The sequence below is a fragment of the Scyliorhinus canicula genome, chromosome 3 (assembly GCF_902713615.1).
Source record: "Scyliorhinus canicula chromosome 3, sScyCan1.1, whole genome shotgun sequence".
Classification (NCBI taxonomy): domain Eukaryota; kingdom Metazoa; phylum Chordata; class Chondrichthyes; order Carcharhiniformes; family Scyliorhinidae; genus Scyliorhinus; species Scyliorhinus canicula.
This window is the reverse complement of record NC_052148.1, coordinates 75,593,117-75,609,476: the sequence shown is the minus strand read 5'-3', so window position 1 is coordinate 75,609,476 and position 16,360 is coordinate 75,593,117. Positions and strand designations below refer to the sequence as shown.

At 45.4% G+C, this 16,360-nt stretch overlaps 1 protein-coding gene across 2 annotated transcripts in view; it reads right to left on the bottom strand.

Annotated features, from left to right (window-relative positions):
* Positions 1-16,360, bottom strand: part of LOC119962748 (long-chain-fatty-acid--CoA ligase ACSBG2-like) — a 211,018-nt gene that overhangs the window by 94,394 nt on the left and 100,264 nt on the right. For both annotated transcript variants that reach the window (XM_038790762.1, XM_038790763.1), the window contains exons 7-9: positions 10,480-10,560; positions 10,149-10,298; positions 4,234-4,404 (exon numbers count right to left, since the gene is read on the bottom strand). In XM_038790762.1, the coding sequence (XP_038646690.1) occupies positions 4,234-4,404; positions 10,149-10,298; positions 10,480-10,560 (402 nt within the window). The remainder of the gene's footprint in view (positions 1-4,233; positions 4,405-10,148; positions 10,299-10,479; positions 10,561-16,360) is intronic.

The following is a 16,360-nucleotide window of genomic DNA, read 5'->3' as shown; positions in this document are numbered from 1 at the left end:
AGGAGGCACATTAGGAAGAAATGCAAGATATAGCAGAGCCCACCGGGAACCAGCGACAAAAATATCAGACTCCAGAACACAGTGTTGAGAATAAACCTGACAATGAATCTGAAGTATACAATTTAAACAACAAAGTGGGCAAGACACCCCCAATTATGATTGCATCGATAATAAATGGTCAGCCACTTATTCTGAGGGGGACACGAGGGCCTCTGCTACAGTTGGAGGTGAACAAACGTATCATGACCTACAAGTGGGGTCCAGCCCCTGAAGTTAAGAAGCACATCAGCCACGTATGCTGGGAAAGCTTTAAGGATCATAGAACCACCACAATGCTCGTTAACTACTGGAACCAGTCAAATCAATTGTCCCTATAGTAGTGGGGAGGCTAATGGCCAAATCTGTTGGGACACAATTGGCTTTGTCAAATTGTTGAATTGGCTAGAAATTTTCCAAATTTACAAAGGCGGTCTTCATGACGTCTTAAAAAATAGTCAGGAGGTTTTCAAAGATGCATTAGGCAGGATACAGGGCATTAAAGCAAATATTTGTGTGGATCCTGAAGCCACACCCAAGTTTTTCATAGCTCCACCTGTCCCCATGCTTTAAACGAGTAGGTGGAGTCTGAACTCAAGCAACGATAATAATTAGGTGTCATCAAACCAGTAGTTTTCAGAGTGGTAAAGCCTGACAGGGTCTATTAGAATATGTGGTGACTAACTGTAAATCAGGCAGCCAAATTGGACCAGTACCCAGTACCCAGTACCAAGAATTGAAGATTTATATGCCAAATTAGCAGGAAGTTTAACTTACACCAAACGTGATGCGAGTCATGCATACCAACAATTAGACTTAGATGAAACTTCCAGGGAATTTGTTATCATAAACACCAGCAAAAGGCTGCACCTAATGGAGGAGAGGATCAAAAAAATGGCGGAGGAACTAAATTCATACTTTGCTTCTGTCTTCATAAAGGAAGACATGAATAATGTACCGGAAGTTCTGAGAAACACAATCAGAAGTGAGGAACTGAAGGAAATTAGTATTGGTAAAGAAATGGTTTTGGGGAAATTAATGGGATTGAAGGAGGAAAAATCTCCAGGATTTGATAACCTTCATCCCAGAGTACTTAAGGAAGCGACCCTAAAAATAGAGGGCCCACTGGTGGTCATTTTCCAAAATTCTTTGGACTCTGGAATGGTTCCTACAAACTGGAGGTTAGCGAATGTAACCCTTCTTTTCAAAACGGAAGGTAGAGCGAAAACAGGAAACTATGGACCAGTGAGCCTAATGTCGGTCGTGGGGGAGTTGCTGGAGTCCATTACCAAGGATTTCATAGCACAGCATTTGGAAAGCAGTGGCGTAATCAGATGTGGCATAAATCAGCATGCATTTATGAAAGGAAAATCATGCTTGCCAAATCTACTAGAATTCTTTGAAGATGTAACTAGTGGAGTTGACCAGGGAGGATGGTGGATGTGTTTCATTTAGACTTTCAGAAGGCTTTCGACCAGGTCTCATGTAGTAGATTACTATACAAAGTTAAAGCGCATGGGATTTAAAAAAAAAAAATTCAGAGTACCCAATTTTTTTATACCCTGAAAAAGGAGACAAACCTATCCAACACCTCCATAATCCTACTCACACTGGCGAGCGGGTCTGGCACATAAAACAGCAAATCATCCTCTTTTTGGGCCGCTCTTTATACCCCACTCTCTATACCCTTCCTCTCTGTCGATGTCCTTAGCATAATCGCCAGCAGCTCACCTGCCAATGCACAAAGTAACAGAGAAAGTGGACACCCCTGCTTTATCCCCTCTATGCAAATGAAAGCACTCCAAACTTAACGTGTTAGTGAGAACACTTGGTGTGGGGGGCCCTACACAGCAGTCTGATCCAGGAAATGAACCTGGGTCCAAACCCAAACCGTCCAAACCCAAACCACCCCAGTATCTTAAAAAGATGCACCCACTTTACCTGGACTCCCACTCTACCTGGTTGAATGCTTTCTCCGTGCCCTTGGAAGTTATTACCTCCAGCTCCGGACCTGACAGGGGCAACATCGCCACATTCAACAACCTCCTTATATTGTCCAACAGTTGTCGGCCCTTCACAAACCCAGTCTGATCTTCCGCTACCACCCCTAGTAAGCAAACCTCTAAAGTGTGTTGCCAGCATCTGAGCCAATAATTTCATGTCGGCATTTAATAGTGATATGGGCTGAAAAGACCCACATTCCTCTAGATCCTTATCTTTTTTCAAGATTAGAAAGATCAAAGCCTGTTCCAATAATAGTAATAATCTTTTATTGTCACAGGTAGGATTGCATTAACACTGCAATGAAGTTACTGTGAAAAGCCCCTAGTCGCCACATTCCGGCGCCTGTTTGCTACACAGATGGAGAATTCAGAATTCTCAGCCAGTACGGGAATTGAACCCGCGCTGCTGGCCTTGTTCTGCATTACAAACCAGCTGTCTAGCCCACTGAGCCAGCCAATGTGGTTGGGGACAACTCACCCTGGGCTAACTACTAATTAAACATCTCCATTAGATATGGTCACAAATATTCTTTAAAATTCCGCTGGGAATCCATCCAGGCCCAGAGCCTTCCCAAATTGCAGAGCGCAAATGCACCTCATAACCTCCCCCAGCCCTTTCCCCTCTTTGACTACTAGAAAATCTAAACCATCCAGGAACTATTTTGAGTACAACCCCTGATAGAAGGTCTCAAACATACCTTACCTGGGTCAGAAATCACTCCCCCCACCCCAACATTCCCACCTTCTCCCTGTGCAGTTAATCGAAACGAGCTCTCCCCCCCCCCCTCCCAAATTACCACCTTTAACGTCTCCCAGAATGTGGAGGGCGAGACCGCTGAGTACTTATTGAATTCCATGTACGTTTCTCTCGCTGCCACTATCCACTCTGCAAATTTTATATGAATCAAGTATATTTCTGGGAAAATAAATTCTGCATTCTAAAACGGAGAAGTGCTTCAAATTTTAGCACTAGCAGCCTTCAACATTAAAACAAAATGAAGACTATTAATGGTTTTATAAGAGAGCAAATAAGATCATTTGACCTGGGCTGTATCAATTGTTTGGGGAAGGAAGATAAGTAAATAGGTGACAGTTTAAAAGATATTCCATTTAGAGATCAGGGTCGAAATTCTCCGACCCCCCACAGGGGCGGGGAATCGCCCGGGGCCAGCGTAAATCCCGCCCCACTGTGGCCGGAATTGTTCACCACCTGGGAATCGGCGGGAGCGGGAATCACGCCCCGCCGGTCGGGGTGCCCCCCCGTGCCTATCGGCGGGCCCACCGGGGAGAATCTCCATCCCGCCGCTGTCAGGCCTCTCCCGCCGACGTGGTTTAAACCACCTCTTGTGCCGGCGGGATTGGCGGCGCGAGTGGGTCCCCGGTGATCGGACCCTGGGGAGTTCCCCCACGGTGGCCTGGCCCGCGATCGGGGCCCACCGATCGGCCGGCGGACCAGTGCCGTGGGGGCACTCATTTTCTTCCGCTACCGCCACGGCCTCCACCATGGCGGAGGCGGAAGAGACCCCCTCCACCGCGCATGCGCTGGTGGTGACATCAGCAGCCGCTGACGCTCCGGCGCATGCGCGGACTCACGCCGACCGGCGAAGGCCTTTCGGCCAGCCCCGACGCCAGCCGGCGTAGCGCCAAAAGCCGTTGCCACCAGTCGGTGGACCGGGAGTCACTCCGGCGCGGGCCTAGCCCTTAAAGGCACCACTCTGCTACGCCGGGACCCCCCACCCCGCTGGGTAGGGGAGAACCGCAGGCCAGGCCACCGTGGGGGCACCCCTCGGGGTCCGATCGGCCCACGTCCCCCCAGGACCCCGGGGGTCCGCTCGCGCCGCCAATCCCACCGGCACAGAGGTGGTTTAAACCACGTTGGCGGGAGAGGCCTGACAACGGCCGGACTTCGGCCCATCGTGGGCCAGAGAATCGTTGCGGGGGGTCCGCCGATCGGCGCGGGGGGGGGCACGTCAACCGGCGGGGCGTGATTCCCGCTCCCGCCGATTCCCGGGTGGCGGAGAATTCCGGCCATGGCGGGGGCGGGATTTACGCTGGCCCCGGGCTATTCCCCGACCCTGCAGGGGGGTCGGAGAATTCCCCCCCAGTTGCCACACAAATCTGAACCATTCGTTTACAGACAAATTTAAACAATAGAACAACTCTTCAAACTCTTAAGTCCATACAAATTACCTACCTTGAGGGCATCTGGGTCAGCAAAGTACGTTGCAGCTCCAAACTTCATTGGAATCCAGATATCCATCATCTGTGCTGCAACATGACTCATTGGAAGAAAACTAACAACTCTTTCTCTTCCTGCACGTTTAATATCCACCATCTTCCCTGCTGTATTCGCAGTCCATGTCAGCTAAAAGAAGAGAACTGTCTTAACATCATTCTTCCATACAAGAGGAACGTGCCAGCATCCAAAGAATTGTTGGGTTTATGCAAGAAACATTCAGAACGTTGAGACTTACAACCTGTCCCACCACAATCACCACATTCACCCAAGATTTGCTTTAGCCTGTAACCCTCCTGGATGAAGGCACAAGGACATTTAATTTGTTCCCTGCCGAGGGAAGAAAAAGTGATTTATCACCTTTCTAGGAGCAGTCTTGATTTAGACCTGTTGATAATCCATAGCATTAGCAAAAAATCCCTCCCTCCCTTACATAGTAGACAGGCTGCAATGTGGCTCCACAAGTGGAAGAACCTTTCACTGTGAGGAATCATTCATCAGCTATGACACTTAGTTAAGACATCACCAGTATTCAATGCATACAATTCGACATAAGAGTTATTTCAGACAATTGATGAACCCATTTTGGACCCTGTGTGGATAATTCCAAGGCTGAAGATCAACAATCAAGACGGGTAATTTTGTTCAAAGTTTGCTTCAATTGATTTAGTTAATTTGCTGGAGAGGGCAGGTGGGGAAAATGAAGGGTTTATAAATGGATTTGGCAATTTATAGTGCAAATGAAAATCTGTCAACTGTATAAATGCAAGGGCAGCACGGTGGCGCAGTGGATAGCACTTCTGCCTCTCGACGCTGAGGTCCCAGGTTCGATCCTGGCTCTGGGTCACTGATCGTGTGGAGTTTTCACATTTTCCCTGTGTTTGTGTGGGTTTCACCCCCACAACTCAAAGATGTGCATATTAGGTGGATTGACAACGCTAAATTGCCCCTTAAATTGGAAAAAAATGAGTTGGTGAACTAAATTTATATTAAAATGAACTGTATCATTGCTACTATTTTCTGAAATCCCAGAATGACATTAGGACACATCATACAACCATAGATTAAAAGGTAACCCCTTCCCTGTCTGGAGGCTAATTCAGGCTATTAACAGCCAATTAATAGCTTATGAGACTTGTGCTCCAGAACCAGTTACTCCTCTGAGAAAGATGTTCCAGTACAGCTATAACACTGGCATACATCTGATCATTTGGAAAAATGCCAAGGAATGTCCTGCCAACAGAAAGCAGGACAAATCCAACCTGGCCAATTATTGCCCATCAGTCTACTCTGAATCATCATAAAAGCAATGGAAGGGGTCATCAACCATGCTATCAAGCGTACTTACAAAGCAATAACCTGCTCATGGACGCTCAGTTCAGGTACCGCCAGGGCCATTCAGCTCCTCACCACATAACGCCCTTGGTTCAATGATGGACAATGTTACGACCCCCGGGGCTAGTGCGTGGTCAATTCCAGCACCATTTGACCCAGAGTCGCAACATAATTGAAACTGATAAATAATTCCCAAAATACCCAAAGTCTTTGGTCCTTGGCTGCCCAATAAGTAGTCATCAGGTTTGTAAATTTAAACACAATTAAATTTTATTAATAACAATAACTATGAGTAGATATGCAGTAAATACAACAGGTTAATTCCTAACCCCTACCCCACCCACTTTAACTCGCCCCACCCACGACACACAAGCCAGACGAACAGAGAGGAAAAAAGGAGTGTTAAATAATGATAAAAGTAAAAAAGGGTAAGAGTTTTTGTTTCAGATGATTATCTTCTCGCACAACCTTCCTTCAATTTAGGCTTTCAGTTTGAGGTTCCTGCGGTCAAATCGGTAATGATTTTCACTGTAGATTCATTCAGGTCTCTGTACAGCTATGCAGCTTTTCTGGCGAAAGAAAGAGCAGGAGACAGCACGCCCTTGCCTCCTGAGCATCCAGGAACCAACAGTGCTTTCCTTAGTTCTCTGAAAAAAAATCATCCCTCTCAGGTAGGATCCAATCACCGCCTATTACCGGGCAGAATAAAGCCTTTTGGCCAATTCATAGGCCACCTGCCAATAAAACAAACCAAATCCCATCTATCACTCTGGTGCCATAAAGTCTGTGTTCTGCTGTCCAAATGCAGGCACAGTGTTCTTTTTTGTACTTTCAAGCTCCTCCCTTCCCCTGCTTAACTTAAAGATATATTTCCATCGAGCATCCATCGATCAAAATAATAAACAGCAAAAATTAAGAAATGGTAAATAAGGGAATCGGCCCTTACAACAATAAGAGCTAAATTCCAGGTGAGGATAGAGTAACTGCCCTTGGCTTCGATGCAGCATTTGTCCAAATGTGGCATGTAGGAGTCCTATCAAAATTTAAGTCAATGGAAATCAGAGGAAAATTCTCCACTGGTTGGAATCAGGCCTTGCACAAAAGATAATGGTTGTACTTTCTTTTCAAAATTAATTTTTGAGAGATATGATGAAAAATTCTCCGACCCCTCCCCACCGGGTCGGACAATCCCTTGGGGGGGGGGGGGGGGGGGGGGCGCGAATCCCACCCTGTCGCCGGCTGCCGTGTTCTCTGGGACCATTTTTTGGGTGGGTGCGGGACTCGCGCCACGCCGATCGGTGGTCGTTGGCAGCACCCCCCCCCCACCCCGGCGATTCTCCGGGCCCCGAAGGGCTGAGTGGCCGTCCGTTTTTGGCCAGTCCCGCCGGCATGGGTTACGCATGGTCCCACACGGCGGGACCTGGCAGGTAAGTCGGTGTGGGCAGTCCTTGGGGGGGCGCAGGGGGATCCGACCCCGGGGGGAGGGGGGGGGGGGGGCACGATGGCCTGGCCCGTGATCGGGGCCCACCAATCTGTGAGCGGGCCTGTTCCGTGGGGGCACTTCTTCCTTCTGTGTCGGCCCCTGTAGGACTCAGCCATGGCCAGCATGGAGACGAGAACCCTCTGCGCATGCGCTAAAAATACGACGGCCGGTCTGCGCATCTGCGAGATCACGACGGCCATTCCGCGGTCTCAGGGAGTCCCTTCCGCACCGGCTGGAGCGGCGCCAACCCCTCCGGTGTCCACCCAGCCCCCAATACAGGTGAGAATTCCTCACCTTGGGGACCCGTTGACGCCGGAGTCATTGGCATCGGTTTTCCCGCCAGCGTGTGGACTTAGTCCCCAGAAGGGAGAATCCCGGCCATGGGCTTTGCTGTCTTGGGCAGCATTTATTCCTATGAAACTCATCTCCAAACTCTGTGGCCTAGTCCTAAGCTCCTCCCTCTGCGACTGGATCCTGAACTTCCTAACCCACAGACCACAATTAGTAATAATAGGCAACAACACCTCCTCCACGATCATCCTCAACACTGGTGCCCCACAAGACTGTGTCCACAGCCCCCTACTATACTCCTTATACACCTATGACCATGTGGCTAAATTTCCCGCCGTCTCGATTTTCAGGTAGTGGGTCAGATTTCAAACAATGACGAGACAAGTACAGGAATGAGATAGAGAATCTGGTGAACTGGTGCGATGACAATAACCTCTTCCCTCAATGTCAACAAAATGAAGGAGGTGGTCATCGACTTCAGGAAGCGTAGAGAAGAGCATGCCCCAGTCTACATCAACGGGAATAAAGTAGAAAGGGTCGAAAGCTTCAAGTTTTAGGTGTCCTGGTGTCCAGATTACCAACAACCTGTCATGGTCCCCCCCATGCCGACACTATAGTTAAGAAAGCCCACTGACGACTCTACTTTCTCAGAGGACTAAGGAAATTTGGCATGTCACCTACGACTCTCACCAACTTTTACAGATGCACCATAGAAAGCATTCTTTCTAGTTGTATCACAGCTTGCTATGGTTCCTGCTCTGCCCAAGACCGCAAGAAACTACAAAAGGTCATGAATGTAGCCTAGTCCATCTTGCAAACCAGCCTCCTATCCATTGACTCTGTCTACAATTCCCGGTGCCTTGGAAAGGCAACCAGCATAATTAAGGACCCCATGCACCCTGGATATACTCTCTTCCACCTTCCGCCAGGAAAAGATACAAAGGTTTGAGGTCACGTACCAACCAACTCATGAACAGCTTCTTCCCTGCTGCCATCAGACTTTTGAATGGACCTACCTCGTGTTAAGTTGATCTTTTCTCTACAACCTAGCTATGACTGTAACATTACATTCTGTAGTCTTTCCTTCTTTCCCTACGTTCGGCATGCGCTGTCTGCATAGCATGCAAGAAAAAATACTTTTCACTGTATACTAATACATGTGACAATAATAAATCAAATCAAATAAAGCAAATCAAATCGTTTGTTGCCCATCCCTATATGCCTTCAGAAGATGGTAAGTTGCCTCCTTGAACCGCCACAGTCCATGTGGTGTATGTACACCCACTTTTAGGGAGGGAGTGCCAGGATTGTGGCCCAGTTACAGCGAAGAAACAACGATATATTTCGAAGTCAGGATGGTGAGTGACTTGGAGGGCAACTTCCAGGTGATGACTGACCTGCTCTTGTAGCCATAGTATTTATATGGCTAGTCCAGTTCAGTTTCTGGTCAACAGTTATCCCCAGGATGTTGATAGCGGGGGATACAGTGATGGTAATGCCATTGAATGTCATGGGGCAATGGCTTGTTTCTTCCTTATTGTAGATGGTAATTGCCTGGCAATTGTGTGACGTGAATATTACTTGGTGCATTTGCAAGTGTCTGAGGAGTTGTGAATGATGCTGAACATCAGGGAATATCCCAACATCTGACCAAATGTTGGAAGGAAGGTCATTGATGAAGCAGTTAAAGATGGTTGGGCCGAGGTGATTGAGCCACCCCGAGGAGCTCCCACAGTCATTGTGCTAAGTATGAGCCGGAGGAGTTTTCCCCGATTCCCATTGACTTCGGTTTTGCTAGAGATCCTTGATGCCATTCTTGATAAAATGCTGCCTTAATGTCAAGGGGAGTCACTCTCACCTTGCAAGACAATCATGTCAGCCCCGGGATATCGTTGCAGGAGCTTCTTGGGGTAGTGTCCTCTGCCAAACTTCAGCTGATTCAATAATACCCTTTACTCCAATACAAGGTCAGAAGTAGGGATGTTTGCTGATGGTTGCACAATGCTCAGATCTTCTTAGAATTCACTAACACCACTGTAAGAGTATCTGCAGCAAATAGACTGCAATGGTTCAAGGAGGTAGCTCACTAGCACCTTCTCAGTCACAATCAGGGCTGATCAATAAGTGCTGTCCTTGTCAGCTTTGCCCACATCCACTGAACAAAATAAATGAATTGGTTTCATAGATGCATAGTTTCTGACAAAACATAAAAAGGTACAGATAACCACTTTGGATTATTTTCAAAAAGGAATGGAAACATATATAAATCTCAATAAAGAAAGTGAATTGACAAGATGGGAATTGCCACATCCCGAAGGCTCAATTAATTTGTCATTAAATTTCTTGAATGAGCTAAATGTCATTTGATCTTTAAGAATAAGATTTTTTTAAATCTTAGTATAATATATAATAATAATAATAATCTTCATTGTCACAGGTAGGCTTACGTTAACACTGCAATGACGTTATTGTGAAAATCCCCACTCTGGAGTCTGTTCGAGTACAGAAGACGCAGAATTCAGAATGTCCAATTCACCTAACAGCAAGTCTTTCAGGACTTGTGGGAGGAAATCGGAAAACACCCGGAGGAAACCCACGGCGACCCAGAGAGAACGTGCAGACTCCACACGGAGAGTGACCCAACTCGGGAATCGAACCTGGGACCCTGACGCTGTGAAGCAACAGTGCTAACCATTGTGCTTTTGTGCCGCCCACCAATGCCTCAACAATCACCAAGTACAAACTAAATCTATCCAAAACTTACATTATCTTGGCTGAGCATGACTGCTTTAGGAATCCCGGTTGTTCCTGACGTGTAGATTAGCGTACAACATTGATTTGCCATCTGAGAGTCCATGATTTCATCCAACTTTGCATCTGGAATCTTTTCCCCAATCTTCATAAATGCCTTCCACTTAGCAATGATTAAAAGGAAATTATTACATCTGATCTTTAAAACAGCCAAATAATATCTTTAAATGTTAAACATTCTTAATAAAATTGTACAATGTTATTATGCACGATAACTGTTGGAGTTAGCTGTTTAAACATGACAATATATAATTTTTCGGAATCAATAATGACAGAACACTTACCATATAAATATTTGGTTGATGTACTTCTAATGCAAACTTATACTGAATAATTGCTTTGAGGTGAGGCAACTGATTTTGAATCTAAACATAAAAGTCAAAAAATAGTTTCAAACATTCATTACAAGATTTAATTAGAAAATGTAGAGCAAACAAAATTAATTAATAAGTTCATTTAGCCCATTCATTTAAATACATCACAAGCAAATTCTATCATGGATTTCTCTATTTGTTCAGTCACCATGCATATTATGATTACACATCCAATTCTTAAATTGACCTATTCAAGTATGCAAAGAAAAGCACGGTTAAAACAAGAATAGAAAGATGATTAAAAACTTAACATAGCCATTGTTCATTATTATGTAAAAGATACAAATCAGAGGGGAAAGAAGTTACAAAAATCAGGCAGTTCTGCAAAGCGTGTCGATCTTCATCACAAGAGTTATCACCTGCCAACCCTGTCAAACCTGCAAATTCCACCTTTGTAATATCTGGGAGCCTGTGTCAAAATTGGGCGAGCTGCCCCACAGACTAGACAAGCACCAGCCTCACATAGACATACTGACCGAAACAATACTGATAATGTCCCAGATACCAACTCAACCATCAGTAGGATAGAACCAGCAGAGGTGATGGCACAGTGAGGTTGGGAGGGAGCTGCCCTGACAACAGTCAACATTGACTCTGGGCCCCTGAAGTCTCATGTCATCAAGTCATGCATGGACAAGGAAACCACCTGCTGATTGATGTTGAACACCTGTTAGAGGAAGCACTGACGGAGACAAGGGCACAGATTATACTCTGGGGTGGGGGAACATCAATGTCCATCACCAAGATCAGCTTGATATCACCACTACTGCCCGAGCTAGTCAGTTCTAAAGGACACAGCTGCGAGACTGGTTTGGCAGCAGGTAGTGGGGGAAACAAAATTGACCTTGTCTTCATTATCAAACTACCTGTCACCCGAGTATTGATGGCAGTGACAGCTGTAGAGTCTTTGTGAACAAAATCCCATCTTCATATTGAGGGTGCCCTCCATCATGGCGGCTCCACTACCACCATGATAAATGGGATAGGTTTCAAACAGACCAAGCAGCTCAAAACTGGTTAAAGTTATTAGTCAAAGAGAAAAGAAGCTGAAAACACCAACCAAACTTATCAGACAATTGTACATGGTGCAACATCTCCCCCTTTGTCTGCTTCCTCCTCACCATTCAAGGTACCGATACTCATTTCAAATTAAGCAGTGTTTCACTTGCATTTCCTTCAATTTTGTTTACTGTGTTCACTGTTCCCAATGCGGTCCACTCTACATAGGGCAGATTAAACATAGACTGGGTGACCGCTTTGCAGAACACCCTCACTCTCAGTCCACAAGCATGACCCCAAACTTCCTGTTGAGTGTCACGGAGTGTCATTTAATTCAGCTCATGCCTTGGCCTGCTGCAATGCTCCAGTGAAGCCGGCGCAAGCTGGAGGAGCAGCACCTCCTCTTCTGGTTGGGCATGTTGCAGCCCTCGGGACTCAAGTGTTGAATTTGGCAACTTCAGAATTTGATCTTTCTCCTCCATCTTATACTCCCCTTAATACTTCATACATGCATTGCCCAATGCAAACCCCTAAAACGCACCACCCAACGCACCTCGAACCAGGCAATCGGTCTTTTGTTCTTAAAGTTGCTACCTTTTGTTTCTACATTTTCACTCTTTTCAGTTCTGATGAAGAGTCTTTGGACTCAAAACGTTAACTTGGTTTCTCTCCCGATGGATGCTGGCAGACCTTCTGAGTTTTTCCAGTATTCTCTTGTTAATGTTCAACATAAGAGGATCAGGAATGGATGTAACATAGAACGTAGAACATACAATGCAGAAGGAGGCCATTCGGCTCATCGAGTCTGCACCGACCCACTTAAACCCCCACTTCCACCCTATCCCCGGCACCTAATAACCCTTCCTAACCTTTTTGGTCACCAAGGGCAATTTATCATGACCAATCCACCTAACATAAGAACATAAGAACTAGGAGCAGGAGTAGGCCATCTGGCCCCTCGAGCCTGGTCCGCCATTCAATGAGATCATGGCTGATCTTTGGTGGACTCAGCTCCACTTTCTGGCCCGAACACCATAACCCTTAATCCCTTTATTCTTCAAAAAACTATCTATCTTTACCTTAAAAACATGTAATGAAGGAGCCTCAACTGCTTCACTGGCAAGGAATTCCATAGATTCACAACCCTTTGGGTGAAGAAGTTCCTCCTTAACTCAGCCTCAAAATAAGGGGAAGTAGATTTAGGACTATGTCCCCTAGTTCTGCTTTCACCCGCCAGTGGAAACAACCTGCCCGCATCTATCCTATCTATTCCCTTCATAATTTTAAATGTTTCTATAAGATCCCCCCTCATCCTTCTAAATTCCAACGAGTACAGTCCCAGTCTACTCAACCTCTCCTCATAATCCAACCCCTTCAGATCTGGGATTAACCTAGTGAATCTCCTCTGCACACCCTCCAGTGCCAGAAAGTCCTTTCTCAAGTAAGGAGACCAAAACTGAACACAATACTCCAGATGTGGCCTCACGAACACCTTATACAATTGCAACATAACCTCCCTAGTCTTAAACTCCATCCCTCTAGCAATGAAGGACAAAATTCCATTTGCCTTCTTAATCACCTGTTGCACCTGTAAACCAACCTTCTGTGACTCATGCACTAGCACACCCAAGTCTCTCTGCACAGCGGCATGCTTTAGTATTTTATCGTTTAAATAATAATCCCGTTTGCTGTTATTCCTACCAACATGGATAACCTCAGATTTGTCAACATTGTATTCCATCTGCCAGAACCTAGCCCATTCACTTAACCTATCCAAATCCCTCTGCAGACTTCCAGTATCCTCTACACTTTTCGCTTTACCACTCATCTTAGTGTCATCTGCAAACTTGGACACATTGCCCTTGGTCCCCAACTCCAAATCATCTATGTAAATTGTGAACAATTGTGGGCCCAACACGGATCCCTGAGGGACACCACTAGCTACTGATTGCCAACCAGAGAAACACCCATTAATCCCCACTCTTTGCTTTCTATTAATTAACCAATCCTCTATCCATGCTACTACTTTACCGTTAATGCCATGCATCTTTATCTTATGCAGCAACCTTTTGTGTGGCACCTTGTCAAAGGCTTTCTGGAAATCTAGATATACCACATCCATTGGCTCCCCGCTATCTACTGCACTGGTAATGTCCTCAAAAAATTCCACTAAATTAGTTAGGCATGACCTGCCCTTTATGAACCCATGCTGCGTCTGTCCAATGGGACAATTTCTATCCAGATGCCTTGCTATTTCTTCCTTGATGATAGATTCCAACATCTTCCCTACTACCGAAGTTAAGCTCACTGGCCTATAATTTTCTGCTTTCTGCCTACCTCCTTTTTTGAACAGTGGTGTCACGTTTGCTAATTTCCAATCCACCGGGACCACCCCAGAGTCTAGTGAATTTCGGTAAATTATCACTAGTGCATCTGCAATTTCCCTAGCCATCTCTTTTAGCACTCTGGGATGCATTCCATCAGGGCCAGGAGACTTGTCTACCTTTAGCCCCATTAGCTTGCCCATCACTACCTCCTTAGGTGATAACAATCCTCTCAAGGTCCTCACCTGTCTTACTCTTCTTTATAGCTTTTTTTAGTAGCTTTCTGTTGCCCCCTAAAGATTTCCTAGTTCTCTAATCTCCCAGCAATCTTTGCCACTTTATATGCTTTTTCCTTCAATTTGATACTCTCCCTTATTTACTTAGATATCCACGGTCGATTTTCCCTCTTTCTACCGTCCTTCCTTTTTGTTGGTATATCTTTGGACTGTGGGAGGAAACCGAAGCACCCAGAGAAAACCCACGCAGACACGGGGAGAATGTGCAGACTCTGCACAGACAGTGACACAGCGGGGAATCGAACCTGGGACCCTGGCGCTGTGAAGCCACAGTGCTATCCACTTGTGCAACCATGCACAAATTAAATTTGGAAACCCAGAGGGAGGCTGGTACCAAAATTGCGTAGAATAACTATAGGTTTCCAATACCTATAGGAAAGAGAAATTGCTGCGGTAGGTTGCAGGGAGATAACTTTAAAATCTTTCCCCCCCCCCCCCCCCAAAAAACAACCAGGAACAAGCCAGGAATTAGAATCATAAAATAGTGTGAAAATTAAATTGGTAGCTACTGCAGAAACTCTACCTCATTCCTTTAGTCATCCGTCAATATATCATGTGAATCAGTGTCAAATTATGTTTGATAATCTTCCTATCCCCACCTTCAAAAAACAACGGGGCAGCAGGGTAGCATGGTGGTTAGCATAAATGCTTCACAGCTCCAGGGTCCCAGGTTCGATTCCCGGCTGGGTCACTGTCTGTGTGGAGTCTGCACGTCCTCCCCCTGTGTGCGTGGGTTTCCTCCGGGTGCTCCGGTTTCCTCCCACAGTCCAAAGATGTGCGGGTTAGGTGGATTGGCCATGCTAAATTGCCCGTAGTGTCCTAATAAAAGTAAGGTTAAGGTTACGGGTGGGCCCGAGTTGTTGGGTTATGGGTATAGGGTGGATTCGTGGGTTTGAATAGGGTGATCATGGCTCGGCACAACATTGAGGGCCGAAGGGCCTGTTCTGTGCTGTACTGTTCTATATCTATATCTAACCAGGAACAAGCCAGGAATTAGAATCATAAAATAGTGTGAAAATTAAATTGGTAGCTAGTGCAGAAACTCTACTTCATTCCTTTAGTCATCTGTCAATCAGTGTCAAATTATGTTTGATAATCTTCCTATGAAACACCGTGGAATGTTTTACTATATGAAAAGGTCCTATATAAATAGAAGCTATTGCTGCAGTCCTCATTTGTCAATCAACCAATCTATGATGAAAATGGTAAGCACTTGGAAGATGCAGTAATTAATCAGGGCCATTAAACATGGATTTCGGGAAAAAAAAGTAGACAAACAATCTTACCAAATGAGCAGATAAATAACAAATGAATTTCAATACAGTATAATGGGGTATGATGTGGTCAATTTAGGTAGGATGAATAAGCAAGAAATTAAATGGGTTAAAAAAGCTTAGAGATTGGACAGATACAGATACTAAAATCAACTCCAAAGACCATCAAGAGCAAAGTACTGGGGTTCATTTCTAAAGGAATACAATTTAGAAATCAGGGAGATAATGTTAAATTAATGTAGAATCTTAGTCAGACAAGATGTCACATTTTATAGTATGAAGACCAGAACTGTCCAGAAAGAATACTGAACCACTGGAGAAAGTTCAAGAGAAATAAAATCCAAGGATCTTGCTCCTTTCTCTAGAAAGATAATAATAATCATCTTTATCAGTGTCACAGTAGGGGCAGCACGGTGGCAGTGCTGCTAGCAAAGGATTGCTAGGTGGATTGGCCATGCCAAATTGCCCCTTAATTGGAAAATATAATTGGGTACTCTAAATTTATTTTAAAACATTTTTTAAAAGGAGCAAGCTAGGGCACTCTTCTCTAGAAACAAGAGAAGCTGGGGATCATTTCTCTAGAAAGAGCAAGCTGGGACTCCATTCTCTAGAAAGTGGAGCAAGCTAGGGGTCTCTTCTCCAGAAAAAAGAGAAGCTAGTGCTCCTTTCTCTAGAAAGAAGAGCAAGGTAGAGCTCCTTTCTCGAGAAAGAAGAGCAAGGTGTGGCTCCTTTCTCTAGAAAGAGCAAGCTGGGGCTCCATTCTCTACAAAGAGCAAGCTGGGGCTCATTTCTCCAGAAAGAAGAGAAGCTAGGTCTCATTTCTCTAGAAAAAAGAGCAAGGTACGGCTCCTTTCTCTAGAAAAAAAGAGCAAGGTACGGCTCCTTTCTCTAGAACGAA